Here is a 26,831-nt window from a genome sequence, read left to right on the forward strand (position 1 = left end):
CCCGACATTTTTGCGCGCTCTTACATTGCGATAGGCAGACACTCACATTGGCACGTCTCACATTTAATGTAGATCTTGTGATAATGGGTCCCAACTCCAAAAAAATTCAATTGAAATGAAAGACTTTTCTTTTTCACTCGAACAGTTTAGTGACGTAGGACTGATGTAACCTGGAGGCTCGCGAGCCGCAAGCGAGGGGTTCGCGGGCCGCATGCGGCCCGCGGGCCGCCGGTTGCCGACCCCTGATGTACCCTACTGCCTACTTATACTTTACACTAAAATTGTGTGTTTTGCAGCATCCAAATAAACGTTTTATCTATCTATCTATCATGTCTTACGTCAAAAACTAGTTTATAATTTTAGCCCTATCGCCCTTAATTCATTATACTAAAGCGTACCTTTACTGAACTTTGGGAAACTAATTTAAAATGTCATGAATTTCTTAGTGAGTGAAATTGCTTTTAAATATTGGCCTAATTTTGAGAAAGGAAAACTTTACTTTAGTTCGAAGTTCCAGGTGATAAGATTTTAAAGTTTTGTAGCAGCTTTCTTCTTCTATTTACGGTTTTCGTGCTTGCATTCTAAAAGAGCTTAAAGGATGACTCACGTTAGACCGGGCCGTGTCCGGGCCGGAGCTTCCGGCGCTTACTTTTCTATGATATGACAGGTGATCACGTGATGCTTTCCATAGAAAACGAAGCGCCGGAAGCTCCGGCCCGGACATGGCCCGGTCTAACGTGAGTCATCCTTTAGGTGGCTAACCATGCCCAACAATTAACTAAATGTAGGGACAAACTGAGGCCACGTACGCAACGTATGCAATGCATTAGGAAATCTGGACCCTGAAATTTGTATGCTTAGAAATTAGAAACATACTTGTCATGCGTTGCGTTGCGTATGCTTTCATTCTACAAAAATCTCATTACCCTGGCCATACCTATTCGCAATTTTCCAGGAAATTCCGCTTTATTAGCATCTAATTTCTGGTGACTATGTAAATCGTGCCAAATATAACCAAAAAAAGGCTAAGCGGAGTCTCTTGAGAATTTGCGAATAGGTATAGCCAGGGGAATGAGATTCCAGGGGAATGAGAGTAGAATGACCCAAAACCTGGAATTTGATTTATGACAATCAATATGGAATCCGCTAGGGTTCTCATATAATTGTCATCAGGTATGATAGCTACGAAATGACAGTTTAAAGTTTAATTAAACCAATTATGTACACCATATAACTTTAACTGTCTACAGTCTGACAAGATATTGTAGGAATTAAAAAGTGGCAATACTGTAGTGTCGTCCCTTTCAAATCAATCTAAGAAAACGAGACAGTATTGACACTTTTTAATTTCTACAATTTCTTGTCGGACTATACACAGACGCCAAGACGCCATTAAAAAGTAAAATAGCGGTCTTACGGGACGCAGTGTCTGATTGTCCGGGAATTGCGGGAATTTCCCTGGCACCGGCCGGGAATTCGCAAAACACCGGGGTATCCGCGCCGCTGAGTCGGCGATATATGGTAGTGGGGCAAGTGAGAAGTGGAAGGCGGAATTAAATCTCTGACACTTGAATGAAATATATACGATATAACTAAGAACAACATGAAATATGTGTAGTGTTTCGTTACTCGTATAGATTATTTTTCGCAACAACGTGCATAGATGTAACGTAAGTATTATACCATAGAAGAAGAAGATAGATTTTTCATCTGCTTTACACGGAGCAATGAACAAAAGGGGTACATTTTTAATACATATACGACGCCAAGAACCATTAAAAGCCTCGTGAGACTTCGTTTTCAGGAATATGTAGGTAATCTAGGTAGGTAGGTGCCTACTTACTTGCTTTTGATAGTTGTAGCAAACAACCATCCTGTGCCTTGACACGCGTGAAGTAGCTCAACGAGCAGTGTTTACTTTGACAAGTTACCATCTGCAATAATGTGGAATTTATAACTTATAAATAACGGTTGCAGAACAGAAAGTTTATTGGAATTATTGTTGTTGAGACCGACTTTTTGGACTCAACAGAAGCCGTTTCATTTAAGTGTTTAACGAGAGCTTAACCATTTTTTAGGGTTCCGTACCCAAAGGGTAAAAACGGGACCCTATTACTAAGACCCCGCTGTCCGTCTGTCCGTCTGTCTGTCACCAGGCTGTATCTCATAAACCGTGATAGCTAGACAGTTGAAATATTTCACAGATGATGTATTTCTGTTGCCGCTATAACAACAAATACTAAAAACAGAATAAAATTAATATTTAAGTGGGGCTCCCATACAACAAACGTGATTTTATAGCAGTTTTTTGCGTAATGGTACGGAACCCTTCGTGCGCGCGAGTCCGACTCGCACTTGGCCGGTTTTTTTATTTAAAATCCTTGTGACAATACTGGCGATTTGCGGGAGAGGTGAAAGCGAGGCGAGCGCGTAGCGAGTTCGCCGCGAGCGCGCAACGAGTTTTCAACGAATTTGCTTATATTTTCGAGAAACAAAAAGATTGTCTTAAGTAGGAGCCCGCAAATTAACAAGAGCTTTGCTTATAATATTTTCACACTTGAAAATAAAATAAATTGGTAAAGTCAATTAAAACACCCGTGCTGGCCGGTTTGCGCTTGAAGGCTAGCCATATCCCAGGTAGCAACGTGACGTCAGCGACGTCATAATGACGTAATAATGACGTCATTATGAAGTCACAATGACGTCTCTGACGTCATAATGACGTATAAATGCTACCTGGGATACTTAGCCATATATATTTACCTTACGTGAGTATGAAAATGAAACTGGCGTATTAATTCCACAGACATTGTTTTTACAAAACGTACCTAACATAAGCATTGCCACAGCCCTGAAGCTAACGAAATACGTGTTCACATTTCCGATTAGTCCGCGGGAAAATACAGCTATCGGAGGCGTTCTGTGACTTATTTCTAACAAGAAAAATACAGCTACAAGTACGACATGGGCTATTTTCGTAAGCTTTTATTTATTTATTTATTAGAAATGTTAACTTTTAAGGATGACTCACGTTAGACCGGGCAATGTCCGGGCCGGAGCTTCCGGTGCTTACTTTTCTATGACATGACAGGTGATCACGTGATGCTTTCCATAGAAAACGAAGCGCCGGAAGCTCCGGCCCGGACACGGTCCGGTCTAACGTGAGTCGTCCTTTATTGAGCATTGTTTAGGAGTTCACGTAATCCACATTGGTCTAAAAATATACACAAAATATTGTTATTTGGGTTACCAGTGATAATAAATTATTAGTGTCCTCAAAATATTGTCTTCGGTTACCGCGATAGTTATTCATGAAATAAAACTTTGAAATCGGATTATATCGCGTATATTGAATTTCTAATACATCTCGACGTTTCGAACCCTTTACAGCGTTCATCAACGGGTGACTGAAAAAAAACTACGCGATGATATTCGCGATATAATCCGATTTCAGAGTTTTATTTCATGCCCTAATATATTAATGCCCTCTATATTCTGCATTAGAAAACCAGACAATTTTTAGTGTAGTATAAGTTCCACCACCATCACTTTGACGACTTAAGGATAAATGGGACATTTTCTATGAAAAGGGACCTTATTGTCGATGGCGCTTACGCCGCACAGCGTCGCGCGGCATTGCATTTATATCGGAGCATCGTTAATAATGGCGTAAGCCCCATCGTCAATAAGGTCCCTTTTTATAGAAAATACCACAAATTGTGGACAGACGGACAGTGGAGTCTTAGTAATAGGGTCCCGTTTTTACCCTTTGGGTACGGAACCCCTAATAAAACAAGATATTTCATTACTAAAACTTTATTACAAATATTGTCTTTTAATTGTCTTTTCGTAACGATAACTCTATAATTATGACGACTCAATATTAAAATAAGTAGGTATAAGATTACTACAATTATATTCAATTTAGTGTAAAAGTAGTAAATATTTTATATTTAATATGTCTGTGTCTCACTGAAGTTTTGTTATTAAAATATAAATATAGTGAAACACAACCAACTTGTCAGTAGAAAAAGGGCGCAAACTTAAAATTTTCTATGGGAAGTCCTCTTCGCGACTACATTTTTTAAATTTGCCTTTTTTCTACTGACAATTAAGCCAGTGTGCCAGAGTATAGGTACAAAAAGTATTATAAAACAATTACATATGGTATGTAACTAAACAGTCCTATACCATATAATCAATACCTAGGCACTTTTATAGTTGAAAAGGCGCGAAATTCAAATTTTCTATGGGACCGATATCCCTAATTTGCCGCCTTTTTCTACCGACAAGGTTTGCTTGACCAGCAACTATGTAAAAAATCCAGTATATCTAATTCAACCCAATAGAAAAATACTGCAATTATCAAGGATTTGGTTGCTAATGAGAACATTTTATGATGCGTTCACATAATTTGCAAATAAATAAAAAAATTACATGAAAGTACATTGTACTGTAAGCTGCAAATATAGAATAGAATATATTTTATTTGTGTTTACCTGACCCCCCTTCCCCTGTATAGAAACTTGTTTGCAGAGAGAGTCAGCTATTACTGCAGCTACTCTTTTAATTTGTTCGCGATAGATCGAGGAGTATTTTTTTACCTTTAATTTTCTACCTTGTTTTCATCAAGTCTATGTCGGCGGCCGGTTGTAAAACCAGGCAGATCATGAAATTCCTAGGCATATCGTGAATCGTGAAAATCATTGTCTCGTTCCCTGAGTGGGTCTATTTCTGGACGGTTTACATCTAGAGTAACCTAACGAACCTATCCTACCTACCTACCTACCTACCTATTGGTATTATGTGACTACCGTCAAAACAGTACAACAGGAACTTTACGATCGGCCGCCGACATCTATGTTACAATTTACAAGCCTTAGATTGGTTGATGAGTTTTAAGCATTGACTTTTTATTTATTTATTATTATACATCTGTCAAACAACCTTTGAAATACTTGTACATATATGGCTTCCCATTGCTTGTCACGGATGTGAAGTGTGAACGCACCATGAGATTTGCATAAGAACAACCTTACCTCACAGTGCAATAAAATACAGTGAAACGAAATATAATAATATCCAAAAACATTGTACAAACAGTCCTACAGAAATATGTCAAATATGTCTTTTATATGGATTCGGTGGGTATTTTTTTTTGTGAATTTTTAGGATTTGACAAGTTTCTTAATAAAAACTAAAGTTTCTTAAATAATGACAGTTATAAAATAATTTAATAAATTAAAAAAGCGGACTTCAATTTCTAAAATTATTTAGACCTTAATAGTGTCACATGTAAGTGACATCATAACCAGTGTCACAAATATTGTATATTCCAGGGATGTTGCGAATATTCTCATCCGCATCTGCAACCGCGGAACTGACCGCATTATTTTCAACATCCGCATTCGCTTAAAATCGATACGGAGCTTAATGCGGATGCGTATGTGGAACAGGTAGGTACAGGAACGTCTTAGCGGCGCCGTAAGTGCTAGGTAATTTCGTCATTAGCCAATAGGAATCTAGTTTCGTTTTTGTGATTCGTCGATCGAGCACTTTAGCCTATGACGGACAGCCGTAGCCGCTGCGACAAGAAGTTAAAAGTTTGTTTTATTCGGACTTAGTATAGTAATGCGATTGTGGGGCACCTATATTCTTGTTCAAATACTAAGTTTCGTTTTTTTTTTAATAAAAGTAACTAACTAAAGTGTAATATTTGACGTTTATCATGTGCCTCGACATCCGCATACGCATCGCAATTGTCGGAGGCATTGAGGTGTATCTAATGAGGCGGCAGCTGCGGTGGTGTGGGCACGTGTCTCGGATGTCAGAAGACAGAGTGGCGAAGCGCATCTTCTTTTCAGAACTCCAGAATGGTAAGCGTAAAAGTGGTGGCCAGCACTTGCGATACAAGGATGTTCTGAAAAGACATATGAAGAGATGCAAACTACAACCCTCGGTCTGGGAGCGGAAAGCAGCGCAGCGGCCCGAGTGGCGGCGCCTCATTCACGATCGAGTCACTGATATCGAGACTGAACGCTGCAGTGAACTCGACAGGAAACGAGATGAGCTTAAGGCTCGGCCGCCAACCTCGATTTGCTACAACTATGTAGGTGGTGCGCTGACGTGCCCAAAATGTGCTCGAGTATTTAGCAAGTAGATAGCGGATCAGCTACACGCTAATAACGCGAATTAAAAATTGCCTACTCCAGAGCACACAGTCGCTGTGGCTGAAATCGGTCAGGAGAGCATCATCATCATCATCATCCGCGTCCGCGGTTGTGAGCCTTTAAAAATCCGCATCTGCATCCGCATCCGCGGATGTCAAAAAATAAATCCGCAACATCCCTGGTATATTCGAATCACCAATTTAAATTTAGTAAATAAAAAGAGTTTTACATCATAACGTGATAGTCTTACGGTGTCTAATTACCACGACTTATATGTTAACTCAGTTTAAAGTTTCTGAGAAGATTAAAGTTACTTTAATCTTTTAACAGCTTAGAATTTTTCATCGAGCGTGCTCGTGCCGCCACTGACGAAGTTACGAAGTTTTGTCTTATTTATCAGATTGCGGCGAAATGAGCTATCTGGATATAGGATGACTCACGTCTCACGTTAGACCGGGTCGTGTCCGGACCGGAGCTTCCGGCGCTTAGTTTTCATGACATGTGGTCACGTGCTGCTTTCCATAGAAAACGAAGCTCCGGAAGCTCCGGCCCGGACACGGCCCGGTCTAACGTGAGTCATCCTTATAGTAGGTCTGGGTGGCTAAAAATAAGTACATTCCCGTTGCTGGGGAGGTTTTGGGATTATACTAAGCAACTATTACTATGGGACCAACTACGAAATCCCGAAAAAAAATGTACCCTCCCATAGAAAATGGACCAGCCAAAATGTATGAAACAGCCAAATTTTTTCTCGCGACTTCGCGATTGGTCCCATAGTAAAAGTTGCTCAGTATAAATAAACCCAAAACCTCCCTGGCAACGAGAATGCACTTATTTTTTATGTATATCAGACTACGGCGGTTGATCCGCAAGCTCAATTTAAGCATGTACCTAAAGTTCACTGAAAGATAACTTAGATCGGGTCGGCAATTGTTTAATGCAGTCACGGCGAAAGTTTGTATTGAATAAATCATCAGTTTCTATCATTCAGAAGAGCTAGAGTCCGTTTAAGCTAACTGCACCGTCTTTAATGCCGTAAACTGGGGTTACTTTGATTCGTGGGGTAACATTGATCATCGATTTTTGAAGTTAGGATTTCGTTTCTGAACGCTTTCATCGTCTATTTCGGTTAAGCATGCCAAACACATCATAAAATGTTTAAGCTCGCGTTCAAAAATCAACTTCTTAATTTGTCTAAATGGTATTTTGCGGGATACTAGAAAACCCACAATAGGGTATTTTACTGACAAGTAAAATCAGCATTTTTTGTTAAACTGTCAAAACGATTAACCACTAGAATTTAAGGATATTATATAAAACACAGATGTGTGACTGTGACGTCATTGTTAAGTTACTAATAGTTCTTTACGATTTATTAAATAGAAAAAAGAACTACGATCAAAGTTTTTCTAATAATTTTCTAGTTCATGGTGTGAAATAATTTATTTTACAGTACATATGGTGCTACTTTACCGCACTAGTGCGATAATTATCACATTACGTAATTATGTCGAAAATTTTAAGGGCCATATGTACTGTAAAACGTTGTACAATACATGTGCGAATAGGTAATTCGGAACTCGTGTCGATTTAAAACACTCCCTTCGGTCGCGTTTTAATTTATCGCCACTCGTTTCGAATTTTCTATTTTTCGCACTTGTATCGTAATGTATTATTATACAGTCAACTTTTCTATTGTACCCGAATGAACCGCATGCAGCTCGCAAGCTGCAGTTTGCCGACTTCTATGACACTAGTTTATCACGTCAGATCGCCTTATCTCTGTTAGTGGCGTGTCGGTACGCAACGTGTTTCCTGAGCGCGTCGCGCGACCGCGACACGTGGCTACAAGCGCGACATGCGTGCCGCCGACCGGCGTGCGTCTCCATGTGTACTCGCAGGTTGTACTGGTTGCTGAGCCGCTTGTGACAGATGGTACACACTGAGCTGTTGAGGCGCCATTTGCGGTCGAACGACTCCGGGGGATCTAAAAAATAGCCCATAGATACAAAAACCTAATGAAGACGTTCGGATGTCAATTGCAGCTGCACCAGAAATCATACCGCAGTACAGCGCCATCTGTTTCGGCTGCCAAACTAGCGGGCATGTGTAGACTTCACCCGCTCTAATACAATCAATATTTTTTTACCTATTAAGTACCGTAAAATGGGGTGAGTAGGGTTCGCGGGGAGAGTTGGGTTATGAATGGGAAGAAATGAAAGGGGGTGAGATGGGTTTTTGAGGCTACTGCTACCAAAATAATGTATTCCAATTTAAAATGGAGCTATAGTAATAAATAAATAAATAAAAAAAAGCCTTTTATTCCGACTCATTATCTGTTTACAATCTAAGATTAAATCTAATATTATATTGATTAATTTTAACATATCTAAACACTATTGGTTTTATTTTTATTTCAATGAGCGGACCTCTTCGTGAGTAAAGGCGTGACTATAGCTCCCTTGAGACAGGGAGTTATAGTAATAAATAATAAATAAAAAATAAAAAAGCCTCTTTATTTCCTTTTCAATTACAAAGTTTAGGTATAGGTACATAAATAATTTCGTAATTAATTTTTAACATCTGTTTTCTTTCTTTTTTACTTATTTTGTTTTGTTAGTGGCATGTTTAAACTTAATTTTTACATTTGTGTATTTTAAACTAAAAATAAAACTTGATAGGAACCCCACTTTATTGGGTAAAGGCCTCCTCCAATTTGTTCCATTGGTCTGTAAATACTGTTCTTTTTTTTTCTCTTTTCTTCTAAATTGGAGGGTTGTGGTCGCTGTCCCCACGGTGACCAGCCGGCTTGGGGAACATTAATGTTTTTTTTTTTTTTTTTTTTTTGTTATTCGTTCTGGAGTACGTTTTGGAGGGGCGCTGCTCCTTGCTATCGGGCGGAGTTTGTAGTATGTTACTTATCTAAAGTCGAATTGGCATTTGTACTTTTTGGTTCACGAATTACAAATGACTCGATATTTCTTTTATTTCTTTTTGGTATTTTGTTCATATTGCTTGTGCTCGGTGCTTGTTTTGGCGTCTTGTTGTTGTCTCCTCGATGGTTCTTCTCCGATTCTTCAGGTGAAATAGACAAAAACCTCTTATTAGTATTTCTTTCGGTGGGTGTGTGAGCTCCTGAGCTGCGGGGTTTTAATTCAATTATCTTGTCGTAGTGTAGAGCTACTCTTTTCCCAGACTCTCTCTCTTTTTTCAAGGTTTCCTGTAATTCCTTTCTTTTTTGTAATATGGCAGGGGAGAAATCTTCTTTTAAGTAGATTCCAGTGTTTTCAAGTGATTTTTTGTTCTTCAATATCTCTATTCTTCGGCTCATAGTTGTTATTGTGACTGCCACAGGTCTAATTTTCCCTGTGTTTTTCCCCATTCTGATCACATTTTCAATTTCCCATTTTTTGCATGATATATTCATATTTTTATTTAATATTTCTAAAATGATAGAAAGTAGATTTTCGTAGCCTTTTTCTTTTTCTTCAACTCCAAAAAATATGACATTTTTTCTTCTTAGTTGTTTGTCTAAAATGTCTATAGTTTTTTGTTGTTGATCGATTTTTAATTCCAAGTTCTTTGTTTTTTCCTCTATATGCTTAAATTTACTATCTATATTGTTATTTATAGATTCCGTAATATTATTCTCCATCTCTTTCATATCTTGCTTCTGTTTAGATAAGTCCAGCTGGATATCTCTTAGAGTTTGCAGGATCTGATCCATTGTTTAGGCTTATATTTATGCCCTCTATCGATAATCACCCGAATCTTCTGGTAATGTGCGCGTACGCGGAAAGCTTGGGTTGAACGTTGATGCTGGTTCACGTTGTTTTGTTACTTGCCAACAGATGGCACTGTGGTTAAAAAGTTCTTTGTATGTTGTGACAACGTGTTTGTGTACCGTTATTCGTGTTTTTGAGGTTAAAATGATTTGAAGTAATTATCTGAGAACTTTTCTTTTGCACTTGTTTCTGAAAAATTGTCACTAGATTCACGAGTTGCAAGTCCTATTTTTAGTCTTTTTCTTCCGTTTTAAGGGTTCAACTGACACTTTTCCTGATGCCGGTTTTCTGTTTATATCTTTGTAGTTAGCACACTCACGAGTTGTATAACGTTTTCACAGTAACATTGTTCATTGCTTTACACAATTATCACTGCTTTATATAGTTTTTTACGCTTTTTACTTTTAAAACACAAGAATATTACGGAGCCGATATGAACATCACGAGCACAGCTTGACAGATAAGTTATAGTTACCCGTAGAAATAAGAAACTCTGACATGCCTGAATTTAAATACAAATTATACAAATTTTGCTTGGATAAATGTTATTACAGAATCGACGAATATTTGACATGCTTACGCTTATGAATATGAATAATAAACAATTAATAATGGAAATAATGAATGATGATGAATAATGCTTATAATATATTGTATATCTTAGATAGAAATTAATAATTAGTATATGTGTTCTAACTGATGTAAAGTTAACTGATACTATATGATTGGTTTGCAATAATGCATGGTTTATTTAATTGTTCTGTATACTTAGTTATAGTACCTAGTTAATAAGGAATGTTTGCATGCTTCTTTAAGTAAAATGTACGCACTTAAAATTACCTACTGTCCAACTATGTTTACCACTACATTTTTGCAAATAAATATATCTTATCTTAGTAATACTCATAATTAAAAAAAACGATCCAACAATCTTCCAAAATCACCTTTGTATGAAAACCCATCTCACCCCAACTACGAGGGACTACGGGTTGAGGTGGGGTTTCCTGTTTATCGTTAAAGTTATGAAATGGAACTACCCAAAATAAAATAAAAACTAAAATACAAACGTCCGAAACACTTATTATATACACCATTCAAAATCCAGTCCCTCCGCCTTCTCAGACTACCGTCCTATTTCCATTCTTCCTTTCCTCTCTAAAGTTCTAGAGCGTCTAGTACATCAGCAACTTACTTCTTTTTTGAACAGACACGCGCTCATGAACCCATACCAATCCGGATTCCGTACAGGCCACAGCACAACTACTGCTCTTGTAAAAATTACTGACGATATCCGGGCCGGTATGGATAATCGTAAGATCACGGTATTATCGCTTCTGGATTTCAGTAATGCTTTCAACACGGTTGACTTCGACATCTTGTTAGGCATATTGCGTTCACTTAATGTATCTCCTGCGGTAGTTGACTGGTTTCACAGTTACTTAGTAGGGCGTCGGCAGCGTATAAAGGCGGATTCCTATCGATCTTCGTGGTGCAACACGCTTGCTGGTGTCCCACAGGGCGGCGTGTTGTCTCCTCTTCTTTTTTCTATCTTCATAAACTCTATCACTTCCAATATTTTGTCCTCCTACCACCTTTACGCTGACGACCTTCAAATCTACTCTCAGGGCTCTGTTACCGATCTATCACAGACTATCTGCGCCATGAACACTGACTTGGAGAGTATTTTAAATTGGAGTAAACGTTACGGTCTCAAGGTTAACCCTACTAAAACTCAGGTTATAGTCATAGGTAGCTCAAAGCTCACTGCCCGGATTGATTTAGGTTCTCTACCTGCCATTGTGTTTGACGGTATTCAGATTCCCTACTCTCTCCAGGTAAAGAATCTCGGTGTCATGATGGACCAGAGTCTCTCTTGGGTACCTCAGGTGAATGAGGTTAGCAGGAAAATGTTTGCTGCAACTGCATCACTCCGCAGACTCCGTAATTTCTTGCCTTACGCCACTAAGATTGCGCTAGCTCAATCCCTCTTATTGCCCATATTAGATTATGCCGACATTTGCTATCTGGACCTTACGGAGGACCAGCTGAATAAGCTCGAGCGCCTCCAGAATCTCGGTATAAGGTTTATATTTGGTCTGCGCAAATTTGACCATGTGTCACAGTTCCGTTCTCAGCTCAAGTGGCTTCCTATTCGTCTTCGCCGTGACTCTCATGTTCTCGCCCTTCTCTATGGCATTCTCTTTAACCCCGCTACACCACCTTATCTCAAAGAGCGTTTCAAGTATCTCTCTTCTATCAGATGTTCTCAGACTCATATTCTTGCTTCTCCCTCATCTACTTCTAAATTTTATAATAGCTCTTTTACCTTCAGGGCTGTTCGGCTGTGGAATGCTTTACCAGTAGAATTAAGATTAGCTAAATCTCTCCCCATATTCAAAAATCAGCTAAAACTATACTTTCTATCTCTGCCTTAAGTTGCCATTTTATATATTGTATATATGCTTGTATAAATATATATTATATATATATATATTATATATATATATATATATATATATTGTATTGTATATTTATTTGTGTGTTAGGTTTCGTTTTAATACTTATATGTATAAGTAGTAATTGTAGTATGTGTGTTTGTGTTTAATAGTCTCCATATTTAGCTCTTTGCACTACCTGTTGACTTTTGTATGAGTTCTACATTTCCTGCTACCCAAAGGTTGTCTGGAAGAGATCGCTTTTTAGCGATAAGACCGCCTGTTGTTACCTGGTTCTATTTTTTCTTTAAATATTTCTTTGTAGTTTTACATGTATGTAAAATGTATAATTTTGGTGCAATAAAGAATATTTACTTACTTACTTACTTACATTCAGTTTGCATATGTAAAAATAAAATGTTCCCATAATGACGTAATAATGCCGTCATTATGACGTCGCTGACGTCATTTTACGTCATTTTGCTACCTGGGTTATCGTGGTTTGAATGTCAGTTTTGCTCCCACTCACCCCATTTTACGGTACTCGTATTTATAATGTAACTTTTTATAATAATAATATTTTTTTAGTATCGAAATATCATAAAAATATTAGGTGGCCAAACTAAAGTGAGTATTTTATGATTTCATGGTAAAGAGATTGTAAAATCCTACTTGATTAAATGAAATTCTATTCTAATTCTATTCTATTCTATAGGTACCTAAGTAGATGCGTTACCTAAGGTATGTCTCTGTCAGACACAGTTCGCCGTATCACGAATAATATTAGAAGAACACTCTATCAGCGTCATATTCGCTTGCGTGAAATAAGATTTTCTTGACAAATGGCTAAAGAGAAAATGGATTTGCAGTCTTACTGAAACAATATGAATTATTTCTGTACTTATGTACCTTACCTATGTTGAACAAATAAATGCTTTTGACTCTTGACTTTTTTTTTGACTTTTGTAGGGGAAAGTGGTGAGGAATCGTACACATCGCATGGAGCATTCGTGCAATGGCCATATCTTCAATATTAAACATGCTGGTGCATTCATATTTGTACGAGTATGTGGGAGACTTTTGCTCTTATGCATATACAATGTGCCATCCATTGCACTATGACGTCAGCGACGTCATTATGACGCCATAATTACGTCATTATGACGTCGCTGACGTCACTTTGTTACCTGGGAAGTAGGGCTTTAAATTCAGGGTTAGATTCTACCCGCTAAACTGAGCTACTTAAAAAGTATATTAAGGGACCATTTAACCCCGGAATCGCGAAAAAAATATTAGCTGTTGTGTACTTGTGTCACACATTTAGCCTGATCAGATGTCGATACTACGGGAGAGCTGTATTTTTTTGCGTTTTCAGGATTGGCGCCATATTAAAAGTATTTACCTCAGTTTTGCGAGTAGAATCGAATCCTGCATTTAAAGCTCAATAGTGGACGGCACGCTAGGCTATCCACGGAAGGGGTAGCATAGTTTTCTACGTGCTTACTTGCGGGGCAACTGGCAAATGTCTGAACTCGCAATAAACACTAATCGATGTGTAAACAGGCCGCAATCAAGCCAGCCACACTAACCCCGCCTAACCCCTATCCGTATTGACCTTACTTTAAACTAAACCATCCTACTAACCCGGGGTTATCCGGTTAAACCTGGAGTCACCATGGTTACCAGTACAATTTGACACTGGGTAACCGGTTAATAACCCCGGGTTAGTGTGATGGTGCAAGTGGCGCTTAGAGATAAAATTTACCTGCTAAATTAGGCATAATCGGAGGCGCCATATTCCCAACTGGACTGCCAATCTTATGTGTACTGTACAAATTCTGCACAATCTGATCCAGCTTGCTCAGTCTGTCCTTCTCATTTCTGATCACATCGTTCATCCCGCTCGTATATTCTTTCTCTATTGGTTCGTCGAAGATTTTTGGTTCAGCAAAGTCGGGTTTGGACTCGCAAGTTGGGGATTGTCGGGTTTCCTGCGGTTCTGGTTCGGTTGGTTGTGGCGTTGGGTTCTGAAAAAGATAATGAAGATGGTAAAACCTGATCTGGGTTGATTTTTAATTTGTAGTTTTTTTTTTGTCAGAATTCGTTAGAAAATGGTGGATATTCAGGGTGGCTAAAAAATAAGTGCATCTTCGTTGCCAGGGAGGTTTTGGGATTATACTGAGCAACTTTTACAATGGAATCAACCACGAAATCGCAAAATAATAATTTACCCTTTCATAGAAAATGGACCAGCCAAAATGTATGAAACAGCCAAATTTTTATCGCGATTTTGGGGTTGGTCCCATAGTAAAAGTTGCTCAGTATAATCCTAAAACCTCCCTGACAACGGGAATGCACTTATTTTTAAGCCACCGTGTACATGTAGAGTTTCATTTTCTATACAATATAAGGCCAATTTTACTGTATGTCCCACAAAATCTTCCTCTTATCTCAAAAAACTCAACGGAAAATTATGTAAGTACAATATGTAGGTACTTTTTTTGTCTTAAAATAATTGGGATTTCGTATATTATGCCGTCCAGAATGAATAGCTCTTCAAACTTGCCGAATTTTATCACAATCAAACGAAAATAAACACTACAACAAAATAAAAACCGGCCCAATTAGATATAATTAGAATTTCGAAGAATCAGTTATTTTGTATCATTTCATGAGTTAAGTATTTATTCCATATAATTCTCACCGACATCCCTAGATAATTTTATTTATATTTATTTAACATTACATGTCATGTGCATTACAAAAGATGTTACCCCAGTAGCATTTATACGTCATTATGACGTCAGCGACGTCATTATGACGTAATAATGCCGTAATTATGATGTCGCTTACTTCATTTTGCTACCTGGGTAGTTACAGGTAGTTGGTACATGACACCCTGATAGGGCACAAAATGCTAACAGATAGATAGGTACATTAGGTACTTACAATTCTAGCGAAAATCAAAATAATTAATATAATTTAAAGCTAAGATAGTTCATGCAAAGCAAAGGTATGTCAAAATAATATTAATTAAATTAAGAAGTATACAATGCGATGTCATAATCTGTTATTATAATTAATTTATATTGATAAAAGCGTGAAGGTAAAAAATAACGCCTATTTGCTCGCCTATTGGCACGTAGTCTGGATGGGGGAAGATCGCGCAATCTGGACAGCGTACTCTGGAGTACCAAGTGGTCGAAGACCGTGTGGACGCCCTAGGTACCGCTGGAGAGACGAAATGCAAAAAGACCTCAGCGAACTCAGCGCCGTCGACTGGACAGAAACGGCTTCGGACAGAGTAGCATGGCGGTCGTTGGTGTCGGAGGCCAAGATCCACTTCGGGTCGCTGCGCCACAGCAGTAAATATTTTAGATATATAACTAGCAGGTATTTTATCAAATATAACAAAACACAATAGGTACGGCAAAAAATAGTTTTTCAATTATCTCTAAATTAGATGGGAAAACCTCTTTACGAGAGCAGAATTTCAGAACTAAGTAAGTTATATCCGGATCCGGCCTTCACCCCTGGAGGGCTTCGTCACTTTTTCTTTAATATCTATTTCAGTTTATAATTTATATATAGTAGTGTGACTAGGTATACTTAATACACAAATCAAAAATATTTAATAAAATAATTTGATTTGTTCCCAAAGTTGTGAACTAAGTAAGTGTTTAAGACCCAAAAAGGAAATCAATATACAGTCTGGCAAAAAAGAGTAGAAATTAAAAAGTGGCAACACTGTAGGTTCGTCCCTTTCAAATCAATCTAAGAAAAACGGGACGACACTACAGTGTTGCCACTTTTTAATTTCTACTCTTTTTTTGCCATAATGTTTGAAATATATGATCATTGTCAAGAGGGCGCTGTTATTCTCATGTATAGGGTGACAGTTCAGTATAGTATGAAAAAAATTGTTCCAGTGAAATTCCACAACATGGCGCGTGGTCAGGCTTTATAATTTAATGTAATTTACTTTTGTAATTTAATGTGATTTAATTTAATGTAATTTAATTTGTAATTTAATGTGTGTTTACTAACATAAGCATATTAAGATTAATTTAATTGTATTACTAACAAATTATATGGGCATTTGCCTGAAATAAATAATTGAATTGAATTGAATTGAATTTATTTGCTTTTCTTAGTTGGATTTTTGGCTACCTTTTGCCAAAAATCATTAACACGATTTTTGGCAAAAAGTAGCCAAAACTCGTGTCACAAATTGGAATTCTTATCTAATTGAAATTGAAATCATTTATTGCATATCACATAGCAGGTGCAGGTGTTCTTAAACAAAGGCTGTTCATGTGACGCCCTGTTAGGGCACGGCAACATAGTTCCACATAGGGAAACATACTTATTCATTATAAAAATTATACATATTATTTATATTATCTACCCCGCGTGTTTTGCCCAGGTAGCATTTATACGTCATTATGACGTCCGTTACGTCATCGTGACGTACACATGACGTCATTATGACGTCGCTGACGTCACTTTGCTACCTGGGTGGTAATATTACCTTCCTACTGATCTACCTTTTATTGATTCTACTTACGAAAAAGAACTGGAAACCCTTGTATTATAATAATGTTGGTAAATAAATGACTCGCCCTAGTTTGCCGTCGCCGCAAAAAGTGCCCGTGATGGATGGCAATGTTGATACAGAGAGCATTTTTTTTAATTTACGGCAAGTCACGGGATCGGATACGGATCTCTGAATGATGTGACTTTATTTCGCTTCGCAGAGAAGATAATAGGTGTGTATATGACCTTGTATATACTATGTCTATGGTATATGATATATGCATATGAGTACTTATATTATCTTAAAAAGAAAGACCTCTATAAACAAGAATGCCATAATTATTATTAATTTAAAAAAACTCCCTACGCTATATGAAGGGTACACGGAAAGAACATGTCTAGTCACTTAAGTAACATTTTGAGTAATCGCGGTTTTAAAATTTGGAACCATGTCAAAACGTATGGTAATTCCGTGACCAGGTCTTTTTAACTAAAAAAAAGTTATGTTACATAAATTATACAGTGGTAGCAAAATATATAACTAATAGTTCATTAAGAGCTCTACATTTTGAGATAAAAATCTTATTTTCCGAAAAAAGTGACTAGACATGTTCTTTCCGTGTACCCTGCATATGTTAACAAAGTTCAATTTATAAAAAAAATGCTTTATATCATTTTGCAAAAGAGCTGATACTCTTCAGACTGCTGGATCGATTTCTATGAACTAGCTAACGCAGCGTACTATGTAGGCGAACAACACGCAAACGCGAAGCGGCACGACGCGGAGCGGGGTGAATTAATCCCTTGATACCTATAGAAGTGGCCTACGTGGGCGATCTCGTTGCGAACGCTAACGCCGTGGGCCCGCCGCGCCGCGCCGCTTCGCGTTCGCTTGTAACAACAACACACGCCTACGTAGTACGCAGCGTAGCGACGGCAGCACCTCCTTAGACGCCGCGACTTCCCCAGTGTACACGAATCAGCAATAGCTGCAGTTCCTATTGTTAAACGCACCGCGCCGCGCCGCTTCGCGTTCGCGTGTTGTTCGCCTACGACGTAGTACGCTGCGTTAGTATTAGCGACGGCAGCACCTCCTTAGACGCCGCGACTTCCCCAGTGTACACGAGTCAGCAATAGCTGCAGTTCCTATGTATAAAACTTACAGTGTCAGCATCGGTCAGCCCGGACACCTTGAGGGTCTGCGCGAGCCGCAGTAGCGAAGGCAGCACCTCCTTAGACGCCGCGACTTCCCCAGTGTACACGAGCCAGCAATAGCTGCAGTTCCTATGTATAAAACTTACAGTGTCAGCATCGGTCAGCCCGGACACCTTGAGGGTCTGCGCGAGCCGCAGTAGCGAAGGCAGCACCTCCTTAGACGCCGTGACCTCCCCCGTGTACATGAACGTCAGCAATAGCCGCAGTTCCGTAGCTTCGCAGTTTAAGACTACGACGAGGGTGTTTTCAGCCTCCACCTCCTGAAAAAAAGTCGTATCGTCGGGTTTTAAAAAATCTGCGGTCTAACTGACTTCATTATTAATTTTAATTTTATATAAAATGTAATTAATTACTTCATAAGAAATGCATGTAGTTGTAAAGCATATTCTGAGATAATGACCGTTAGGTATCTTTTTTTACCTTTGCTGTATCTGTCAAACAACTACGTCAGAAGAAAAAGGCGCAAAATTAAAATTTTCTATGGGGCGATAACTTACGCGCCTACATTTTTAAATTTGCCGCTTTTTTCCACTGACGGAATGGCTTGACCGACTATATAGTTTGTCAAAGGACTGTCTCATTTCAAACATAGACAGAGAGAATCATACTATATCTTTGTCTTACACTAGTACTAGCACTAGCACACAAAAGAAAAGGATGAGTATAGTTTTTTTGTTCTTATTTACTGACAACATAGAGTAACTTATACTTTTTTTTTTTTTTTTTTTTAACGTTGGGGAAATGCGTTTACGCATGCCACCTGGTCCGGGGGAACCAGGGGGGATGACGGACTAACCAGAGGACTACCGTCTAAAACCACCAACGTGTGCCGAATCCGCCTTAGATGGGGTGCCGCAGGGTCGCTAAAAGCATTCGACCGCAAGCGCATTCGACCGCAAGCAAGAGTAACTTATACTAGAGCGGTACTGTCATAGTAAATTTTGTAACCCCAGTAAATTCAATGCCATCTGTCGACACACTTTAAAACTAAAAATGAAGATTTATAAAAATACGATAGAATGTATTTAAATATAGATAAATGATTTTTTTTATTTGCATTAATTATTTTTATGATTTTAACCCATGTTCTTTCACTGATATGCGTTAAAATTGTTAAATAACAAACGAAACCGTCAACGCCATCTATACGACTGTAGGCCAAAACTAGTAGCGCCCTCTGAACGAGAATCAAATTTTCTTGATTTTAGAGGCACGTTTTTTCCTTAGACTGTATCTATCTATTACGGAGTTATATCTATCTTTGACTGACAAGATTTGCTTGACCAACTATAAATTTGAAATTCCATAGACAACCAAATTTTTTTGTTAGCTCCATGTCGGTTACTTATTGGTTTACCATTTACGGAAGGGTTTTCATATTAAAAAAAATAAGAAATGTTGTCATTAAACACTATACCTAATTCTAGAAATTAATTGTGTAAGACGCTTTTAAGCGTTAATAAAAAATGCCTTCGGTTTTTTTACTAAAAACATCAAATATAGTCCGACAAGAAATTGTAGAAAATTCAATAATTTTCTGCGGCGCCACTTTCTACGTAACTTACATTTTTGACGTAAAATCCTTAAACATGGCAACAATTTAAAATGATTTTTTTTTAATTCCACTTTATTTAATTTCTACTATTTTATGTCGCACTATAAGTATAAGCGGGATGTTACATACGTTGATTGTTGTAATTTTTGTAATATTTTATTGAGTCACATAATTATGAAAAACCCTACGGCTACGGCGCTATGGCTGAACACACTGAATGTTAACATCTGATTTTATTATTAATTTGTTGTTATTTTAATTGTTTGCCTATATATTTTGTACCTGTGCCATACGATTAAATAAATGAAAAAAACAATAATGAAACTAACCATGAAAAGTTGCGCGAAGTACTGGCTGCATGATGCCAGTACCAGCCTGTGGGCTCGCAGCGAAGTCCCGCTGGCATTCAAGGTCACATCCGTCAAGGATCCGGTGCTCAGCATGCGCCCTAGGGCGCCGATCACACTGTTCTGTTTATTCAATGGGTAAAACCCAGAGTTGATAAATTAATAGAGATTTGACATGATTAAATAAATCGTAGAACACAAATGAGAAGTGACAGAGTAATCTATAGTCTGGCAAATAGAACAAAAAGGCGCGAAATTCAAAGTTTGTAGTACTTATAAGCATCGATATTTTTAAAAATTGCCGCCTTTTTCTACTGGCGAAATTAGTTTGCCAGACTATAGTTAAAATATGACAGCAAAAGCGACAAAAATGCACATCATGGATAATTTTAAACTTTTTTGGGAGACTCTCTTGAACGTCTGTAACGTCTGTCAGCTGTCAAAGCCATTTCCGCCAGTATAAAAAGGCGGCAAATTTGAAAAATGTACGCAATGCAAGGAATTAATAAATAACAGAAAAAAATTGGCTCCATTTTCATCCACCAGAGCAAGTAAATTTGTCACAAACCTCATTTTATAAGTCACTACAATTAGTATTAGCTGTGTAAAGTGCAAAGCAGTTGTGTGTCACATTTTATTGTAAAAAAACATGTATTGCTATTAACAAAGCAGCAAGACCAGATAAATACCCTTTAAACGAGTGTATTAATTAATAAATATCTTATAAATAGTAGGTAATCCTAATAAAAAATCATAAAAAGACAATTAATAAAGTTATGTCTCAATTGTAATCTGCATATATTACTGCGACGTGTTATGAACAGACTATAAAATTTATAACTAAACAACTAGGTACTCAATACCTCAAGTTATTTTTGTACTCACTTCTTTAATACCTATGTTGTTATTAACTTTATAGAAAGAAATAAGCACCAAAGTCAAAATATTATTTCATAAATAAATAAAATTTAACATATTATTGGAAAACAAATAAAACACCCAAATAATCTCCAGTCGGTTCTATTATATAAAAAAAAAACAAATGACCCGTCGATATTTGTTACTTTTTAATTTACTAAACTCAAAACCTTGACCAAAAGCGTGAGGCGTTCCGCGTGCGTGTAGGTGATTATTATAATGTACCTACGTGTTAAAAAAATGTTTGTATACCTATGTGTGTCGGTGCTCGCTGTGGAGTGTTGGATCATAAAAACTACTTACCTACCTGGTGATTATGCCAGCGCAAAGAAAACTGTTGCATTTCATCCTCATCCATAGCGACACAAATTAAAATAATAGGAAAGCAAAAGCGAAAGCAGAGAGACTCACTATTGTCGGTCGCCGCGTACGCTCAAGACAATAATATTGTTAACCGAATCCAGGCTACTTTATTTTAGTCGGTACGCCTGGAAAACCTGTAGCCACCTATTTCTGGAGCTGATCGTATTTATAAATCCAATGACATTCAGTCAGTGACGCGGCTCACATACCAAAACTCATCCAAAAACAGATTTAGTACGGGCTCGATGATTGGCATCATTGTTCGACTGTTTGCACTAATTATACGAGAATAAATCGTATTTGGAGCGAAAGCGAATATTTCTCATGCGCAATGGCTGTTTGACTACTGGCTGAATGGGACTCTGACGCTTGACCTAATTTTATTTTTTTAAAAAGGTTACGCATTCCCGCCATCCCGCCTTTTTATTTGCGACAGTCAGTCATTTGTCTAATTGTTGGGCAAACACAATTAAAATTAATAAACGCGGATTTTTGTAGACGATTTATTAATTTGACGTGCTCTGAAGGGAACATTGTAAACATTGTTGTCGGTTCATTAGTAGCGAAAAGCTGTTATTTGGAAACACACAATGGAAAAGACCAACAAATTGGCAGATTTTTCTCACGATCACTTCTTTGAAAGAACCAAAGAGTCGATAGAAAAAGATTTGTCGAATTTGAAGAAAATTGTTGATAATCTGAACCAAATGAGAGGTGCGTGGAATTTATCAAAATACTTATAAGTAATAAAATCTGTACACATATTTTAGTTAAAAAAATAGGTGTAGGTGTAAAGGTCAAATTTTACGAGTTATCTACGTTTTGTAGGCATATAAAATTACAAATAGGTATTACGTACAGGAAAATTACAATTTAATGTCGTCTGCACGTAAACAAATACATTTAATTATTAATTTTGATGATAAAAATAAAAAGGGACCTTATTGTCGATGGCGCTTACGCCATTATAAACGATGCTCCGATATAAATACAATGCCGCGCGGCGCTGTGAGGTGTAAGCGCCATCGACAATAAGGTCCCTTTTCATAGAAAATGCCCCATATTGGGTCCATGTTTTTAGTGGAAGCGGCTTACCTCGAGTCCGACCTAATGACCATCATCGACGCTAAGACCTGGGAGAACATATCGCAGCTGATCGGCCTCAACACAGCCGACATCATGGATGTTACACTGAAAAACGACACATGAACATTAACATGTTACATGTTACTTTATAAACTGATAATTAATAATATAATTAGTTACCCACTAGTTTTTTTAACCGCCTTCATTTGTTTTTGTTAAAGCCCGTCTCCCAGGTAGCATTGATACGTCATTATGACGTCGGCGACGTCATTATTACGTCTTTATGACGTCGCTGACGTCACTGCTACCTGGGCTGTCGTAGGCACAAACCCCGTACTAATGAGTAAAGTACTAAACGTAATAAATAGAGCCTAGGTAGAGAGTATCATTTTTAGTTCCGTACCTAAAGGGTAAAAACGGGACCCTATTATTAAGACCACTGTCCATCTGTCTGTCTGTCACCAGGCTGTATCTCGTGAACCGTGATAGCTAGACAGTTGAAATTTTCACAGATGATGTATTTCTGTTGCCGCTATAACAACAAATACTAAAAAGTACGGAACCCTCGGTGCGCGAGTCCGACTCGCACTTGGCCGGTTTTTTTAACCGCCTTCATTTGTTTTTGTGAAAGCCTGTCTGCCGTAGGCACAAACCCCGTACTAATGAGTAAAGTTCTAAGCGTAATAAATATAAGAGCCTCGGTAGAGTATCATTTTTAGGGTTCCGTACCTAAAGGGTAAAAACGGGACCGTATTATTAAGACTCCACTGTCCGTCTGTCTGTCACCAGGCTGTATATCATGAGTGATAGCTAGACGGTTGAAATTTTCACAGATGATGTATTTCTGTTGCCGCTATAACAACAAATACTAAAAAGTACGGAACCCTCGGTGGGCGGGTCTGACTCGCACTTGGCGGGTTTTATTCCATTTGGAGTTGAAATTGAAACTCTAGCTCCATGGGGACCATAGGGTCCCAGCGCTCGCGCGCAACGTTACTAAAAGACCTATCAATAGGGACATTGCGCTAGTTTTCGTCCTGCTCTAGTTTTGAATATAAACCAACATTGCTGCACAAATGTGGACTTATTGCAATCCTTAATGTCTAAAATGTACATAAATATACATAAAAATGATATTTTGCAAGTAGCAAATTATAAATGAAATATATTATTTGCTAATCCGTCAAGTGGACGAAAACTAGAGCATGGACGGAAACTAGCGCAATGACCCCATCTTTGCACTCCTGGAAATTGCATAATGTTCTCTTATTGTACATTTTGTAAACCAAAAACCTGCATCGTCCGATTGTGTATTTAAGAACTAGAATAAACTCTGTGCAAAGATTTCTTGCGTTCCGTTCAATTCCTTTTTCAAAAGTATTCCGCCTTTTGCTGATTTCCGAGGTGTAAAGGAAATTGGACTTTAACGCAATGAGGTAAGGCGCTTTTGAGGTGTTTCCAATTGTTGTGGTTTATGTAGGGTTGTCTTGTTCTTGTTTATATTTATTTAGAAGTTTGTGTGGTCTTTATTTATTACACAAGATGTTATGTCGAAATCTGAACAAAGTTTTGTACGGAGCTCTAAAAATCGACGAAAACTATGCCTTAACTTTTAGCCTTTACAGCTGTGCTGTGCTGTCCCATTTCACCATGCAAATATCTGTTTCTGAGAGCAAATGCATGATACGCTGTAAAGCACTCAATTTACTAAACTATACGACTGCCTGTAATATTTGAATAGCTCCCTCGTTTTATCTAGAATCCTGACGTGATGTCAATGGAAGTGCAATAAACTGACAGATATACCAATTATCACTTAAGACTTAACAATTCACAAATTTATTTACATACAAGATATATACAGTGGTACTACGTAAACGAAATTAATAACTAGCTTAAATCTAAAATAGGCCCTTGAGGCATTGTACCAAGGATGCTGGCGGCATTTCCCCGCTGTATCGCAATGCTGATACGTTGTGCGAGAAAGCCGCCAGCTCTTCGGTCACCACTTCGCGATTTCTGCAAACAACTTATGCGCGCTGGGACCCCATGAACCTAGATGCGCGCTGGGACCCCATGGACCTAGAAAAAGACTTAACTAAAAGTTTGAATAAATGTCATGTATGAAAGAAAAAGTGACCAAGAGCTACAATCAAACAAGCATTTTCACTAATTTTCAGCTTTAGCGACTCACACCAGTCACACCATACACCAGGTTTTTTTTATAGCGAAGGTGACAGCACACACAACCCCCATGTTGAACCCTATTTAGGACGAGTGCAACCAAGGGCCTGACACTCTTTGATAGAGAAAGATAGTCTTATTGCGATTCCTATAAGAGGAAAGAGAAAATAGTGCCATGCTTTGTCTTTATCACCGACCGGGCATTTTTTCATGGTCGGGTTATGGCATCATATTAGGAAGGAGGCGATGGCGAAATACCGAAATTTATAAGTGAAAGAGAAAAAGGTTTATGCTGCTATCATAGACATAGTTTATACAAGTAGTTATAGACATGAAACCGAGCGACCAGGGATAAGAGAAATACGTATTCATGTATTGACAGTTTCAAATTGCCAGCATAATCCTTTTTCTCTTTCACTTATAAATTTCGGTATTTCGCCATCGGCTCCTTGCTATGATGCCATAACCCGGCCTTGAAAAAATACCCGGTCGGTAATAAAGACAAAGCATGGCACTATTTTCTTTTTTCTATTATAGGAATGGCAATAAGACTATCTTTCTCTATCAAAGAGTGTCAGGCCCTTGACTGCCATACATGAAACTGTCAATACATGAATATGTATTTCTCTTACCCCTGGTCGCTCGATTTCATGTCTATAACTACTTGTATATTCTATGTTTATAAGTTTAACCGTAATATTAGTAATTGATTAAAAGTTCATAAATTAAAATAACACGTCAATGCCAACCCTACACTCGAATTATTCGGTTGAGAGCCCACGGTTGCTCACGCCACCCGCCCCGTGTTTTATGACGACCGGATTCTTTCAAGAATTGAATTCGATTGCGCACTATAAAGTTATCTGTGGCAATAAAGGTGACGTGAGTGTTGTATCTGTGGATGCAATTCCAATTCGTTCGATATTTGAATTATTTTCAAAATATTGTCTCGCCTTGGAAAGGATTTGAGTCCGAAATTTTACATTGTATCAACAGTTAATTGTAACTATAGACCAAGGAATAGGATAGACCAGCATTTCCCAAACACATATTGGTGGGTCGGGTCGCGAGCGAATATTAAGTGGGCCTTGAAAATACTAGGGATACTGATCGTTAACAAAATATTTTATGACCCCTTTTTAAGACAGCGAAGAGGTGGGTCCCAAATTTGGCAGATCTTGTTAAGTGGGTCAGAGCCCAGTCAACTTTGGGAACCACTGGGATAGACAGATGGATAACGTATTTATTTGGTTGCTGCAAACACACAATTTATACAAATACATACGTTAACAAAAAAACCGGACAAGTGCGAGTCGGACTCGCCCACCGAGGGTTCCGTACTTTTTAGTATTTGTTGTTATAGCGGCAACAGAAATACATCATCTGTGAAAATTGAAACTGTCTAGCTATCACGCTTGATGAGATACAGCCTGGTGGTAGACAGACGGACAGAGGAGTCTTAGTAATAGGGTCCCGTTTTTACCCTTTGGGTACGGAACCCTAAAAAACTAAAAACCTACACAATTTCACAAACGCCAAATGAAAAGAAAAGAAATGTATCGGGATGACTGTCTGACTACAGTCTAACAAGAAATTGCAGAAAGTAAAAAGTGGCAATACTGTAGTGTCGTCCCTTTCAAATCAATCTAAGAAAACGAGACGACACTACAGTATTGCCACATTTTCATTTTTACAATTTGTTGTCGGACTATATTTCCATACATTATTTAAATTTCGATTGGCGTTTTCTACTACCGATTGTCATCTCGGCCCAAGGGCATCTCTTTGATAGAGAAAGATAGTCTTATTGCGATTCCTATAAGAGGAAAGAGAAAATAGTGCCATGCTTTGTCGTTATCACCGACCGGGTGGCATCATAGGTAGGACGCGATGGCGAAATACCGAAATTTATAAGAGTGAAAGAGAAAAAATCCTATGCTGCCCAAATATGAATTCATTTATATGAATATTCTTTCTCTTACCCCCGGGCTCGGTGGCGCGTCTATAACTACTTGTATATACTATGTCTATGCCTTGGCCCCATCAGGAATGCGGGGAATGCCGAATCACAAACTGGAAGTACTTAATCGATGTAAATCAAGGGTCTGACACTCTTTGATAGAGAAAGATAGTCTTATTGCGATTCATATAAGAGGAAAGAGAAAATAGTGCCATGCTTTGTCGTTATCACCGACCGGGCATTTTTTCATGGTCGGGTTATGGCATCATAATAGGAA

At 38.1% G+C, this 26,831-nt stretch overlaps 1 protein-coding gene across 3 annotated transcripts; it reads right to left on the minus strand.

Annotated features, from left to right (window-relative positions):
* Positions 1-6,991: 6,991 nt before the first annotated feature.
* On the minus strand, positions 6,992-22,514 carry LOC134752750 (protein bric-a-brac 1-like). Of its 3 annotated transcripts, none has more exons than XM_063688479.1 (5): positions 21,269-21,525; positions 20,026-20,166; positions 18,228-18,401; positions 14,156-14,417; positions 6,992-8,157 (listed from the first exon to the last, which is right to left on the minus strand). In XM_063688479.1, exons 1-5 carry the CDS (start codon positions 21,317-21,319, stop codon positions 7,937-7,939), a joined length of 849 nt encoding a protein of 282 aa, XP_063544549.1. In that variant the 5' UTR covers positions 21,320-21,525; the 3' UTR covers positions 6,992-7,936. The 3 variants fall into 3 exon arrangements, with proteins under 3 accessions (XP_063544549.1, XP_063544718.1, XP_063544638.1); XM_063688648.1 differs by lacking the exon at positions 21,269-21,525 and adding an exon at positions 22,420-22,514 and having other exon boundaries at positions 6,994-8,157; XM_063688568.1 differs by having other exon boundaries at positions 6,995-8,157; positions 21,373-21,521.
* Positions 22,515-26,831: the final 4,317 nt, after the last annotated feature.

The sequence above is a fragment of the Cydia strobilella genome, chromosome 1, assembly GCF_947568885.1.
Source record: "Cydia strobilella chromosome 1, ilCydStro3.1, whole genome shotgun sequence".
Lineage (NCBI taxonomy): Eukaryota > Metazoa > Arthropoda > Insecta > Lepidoptera > Tortricidae > Cydia > Cydia strobilella.

What these genes read in the sequence shown, in the direction of transcription:
- LOC134752750 (XM_063688479.1), bottom strand. Translation starts at nt 21,319, where the DNA reads ATGGATGAGGATGAAATGCAACAGTTTTCTTTGCGCTGGCATAATCAC. An exon ending in TGCGCTGGCATAATCACCAG is followed by an intron (nt 20,167 to 21,268) that starts GTAGGTAAGTAG and finishes TTGAATAAACAG; the next exon opens with AACAGTGTGATCGGCGCCCT. An exon ending in GGCTGACCGATGCTGACACT is followed by an intron (nt 14,418 to 18,227) that starts GTAAGTTTTATA and finishes TATCTTTTTCAG; the next exon opens with AACCCAACGCCACAACCAAC.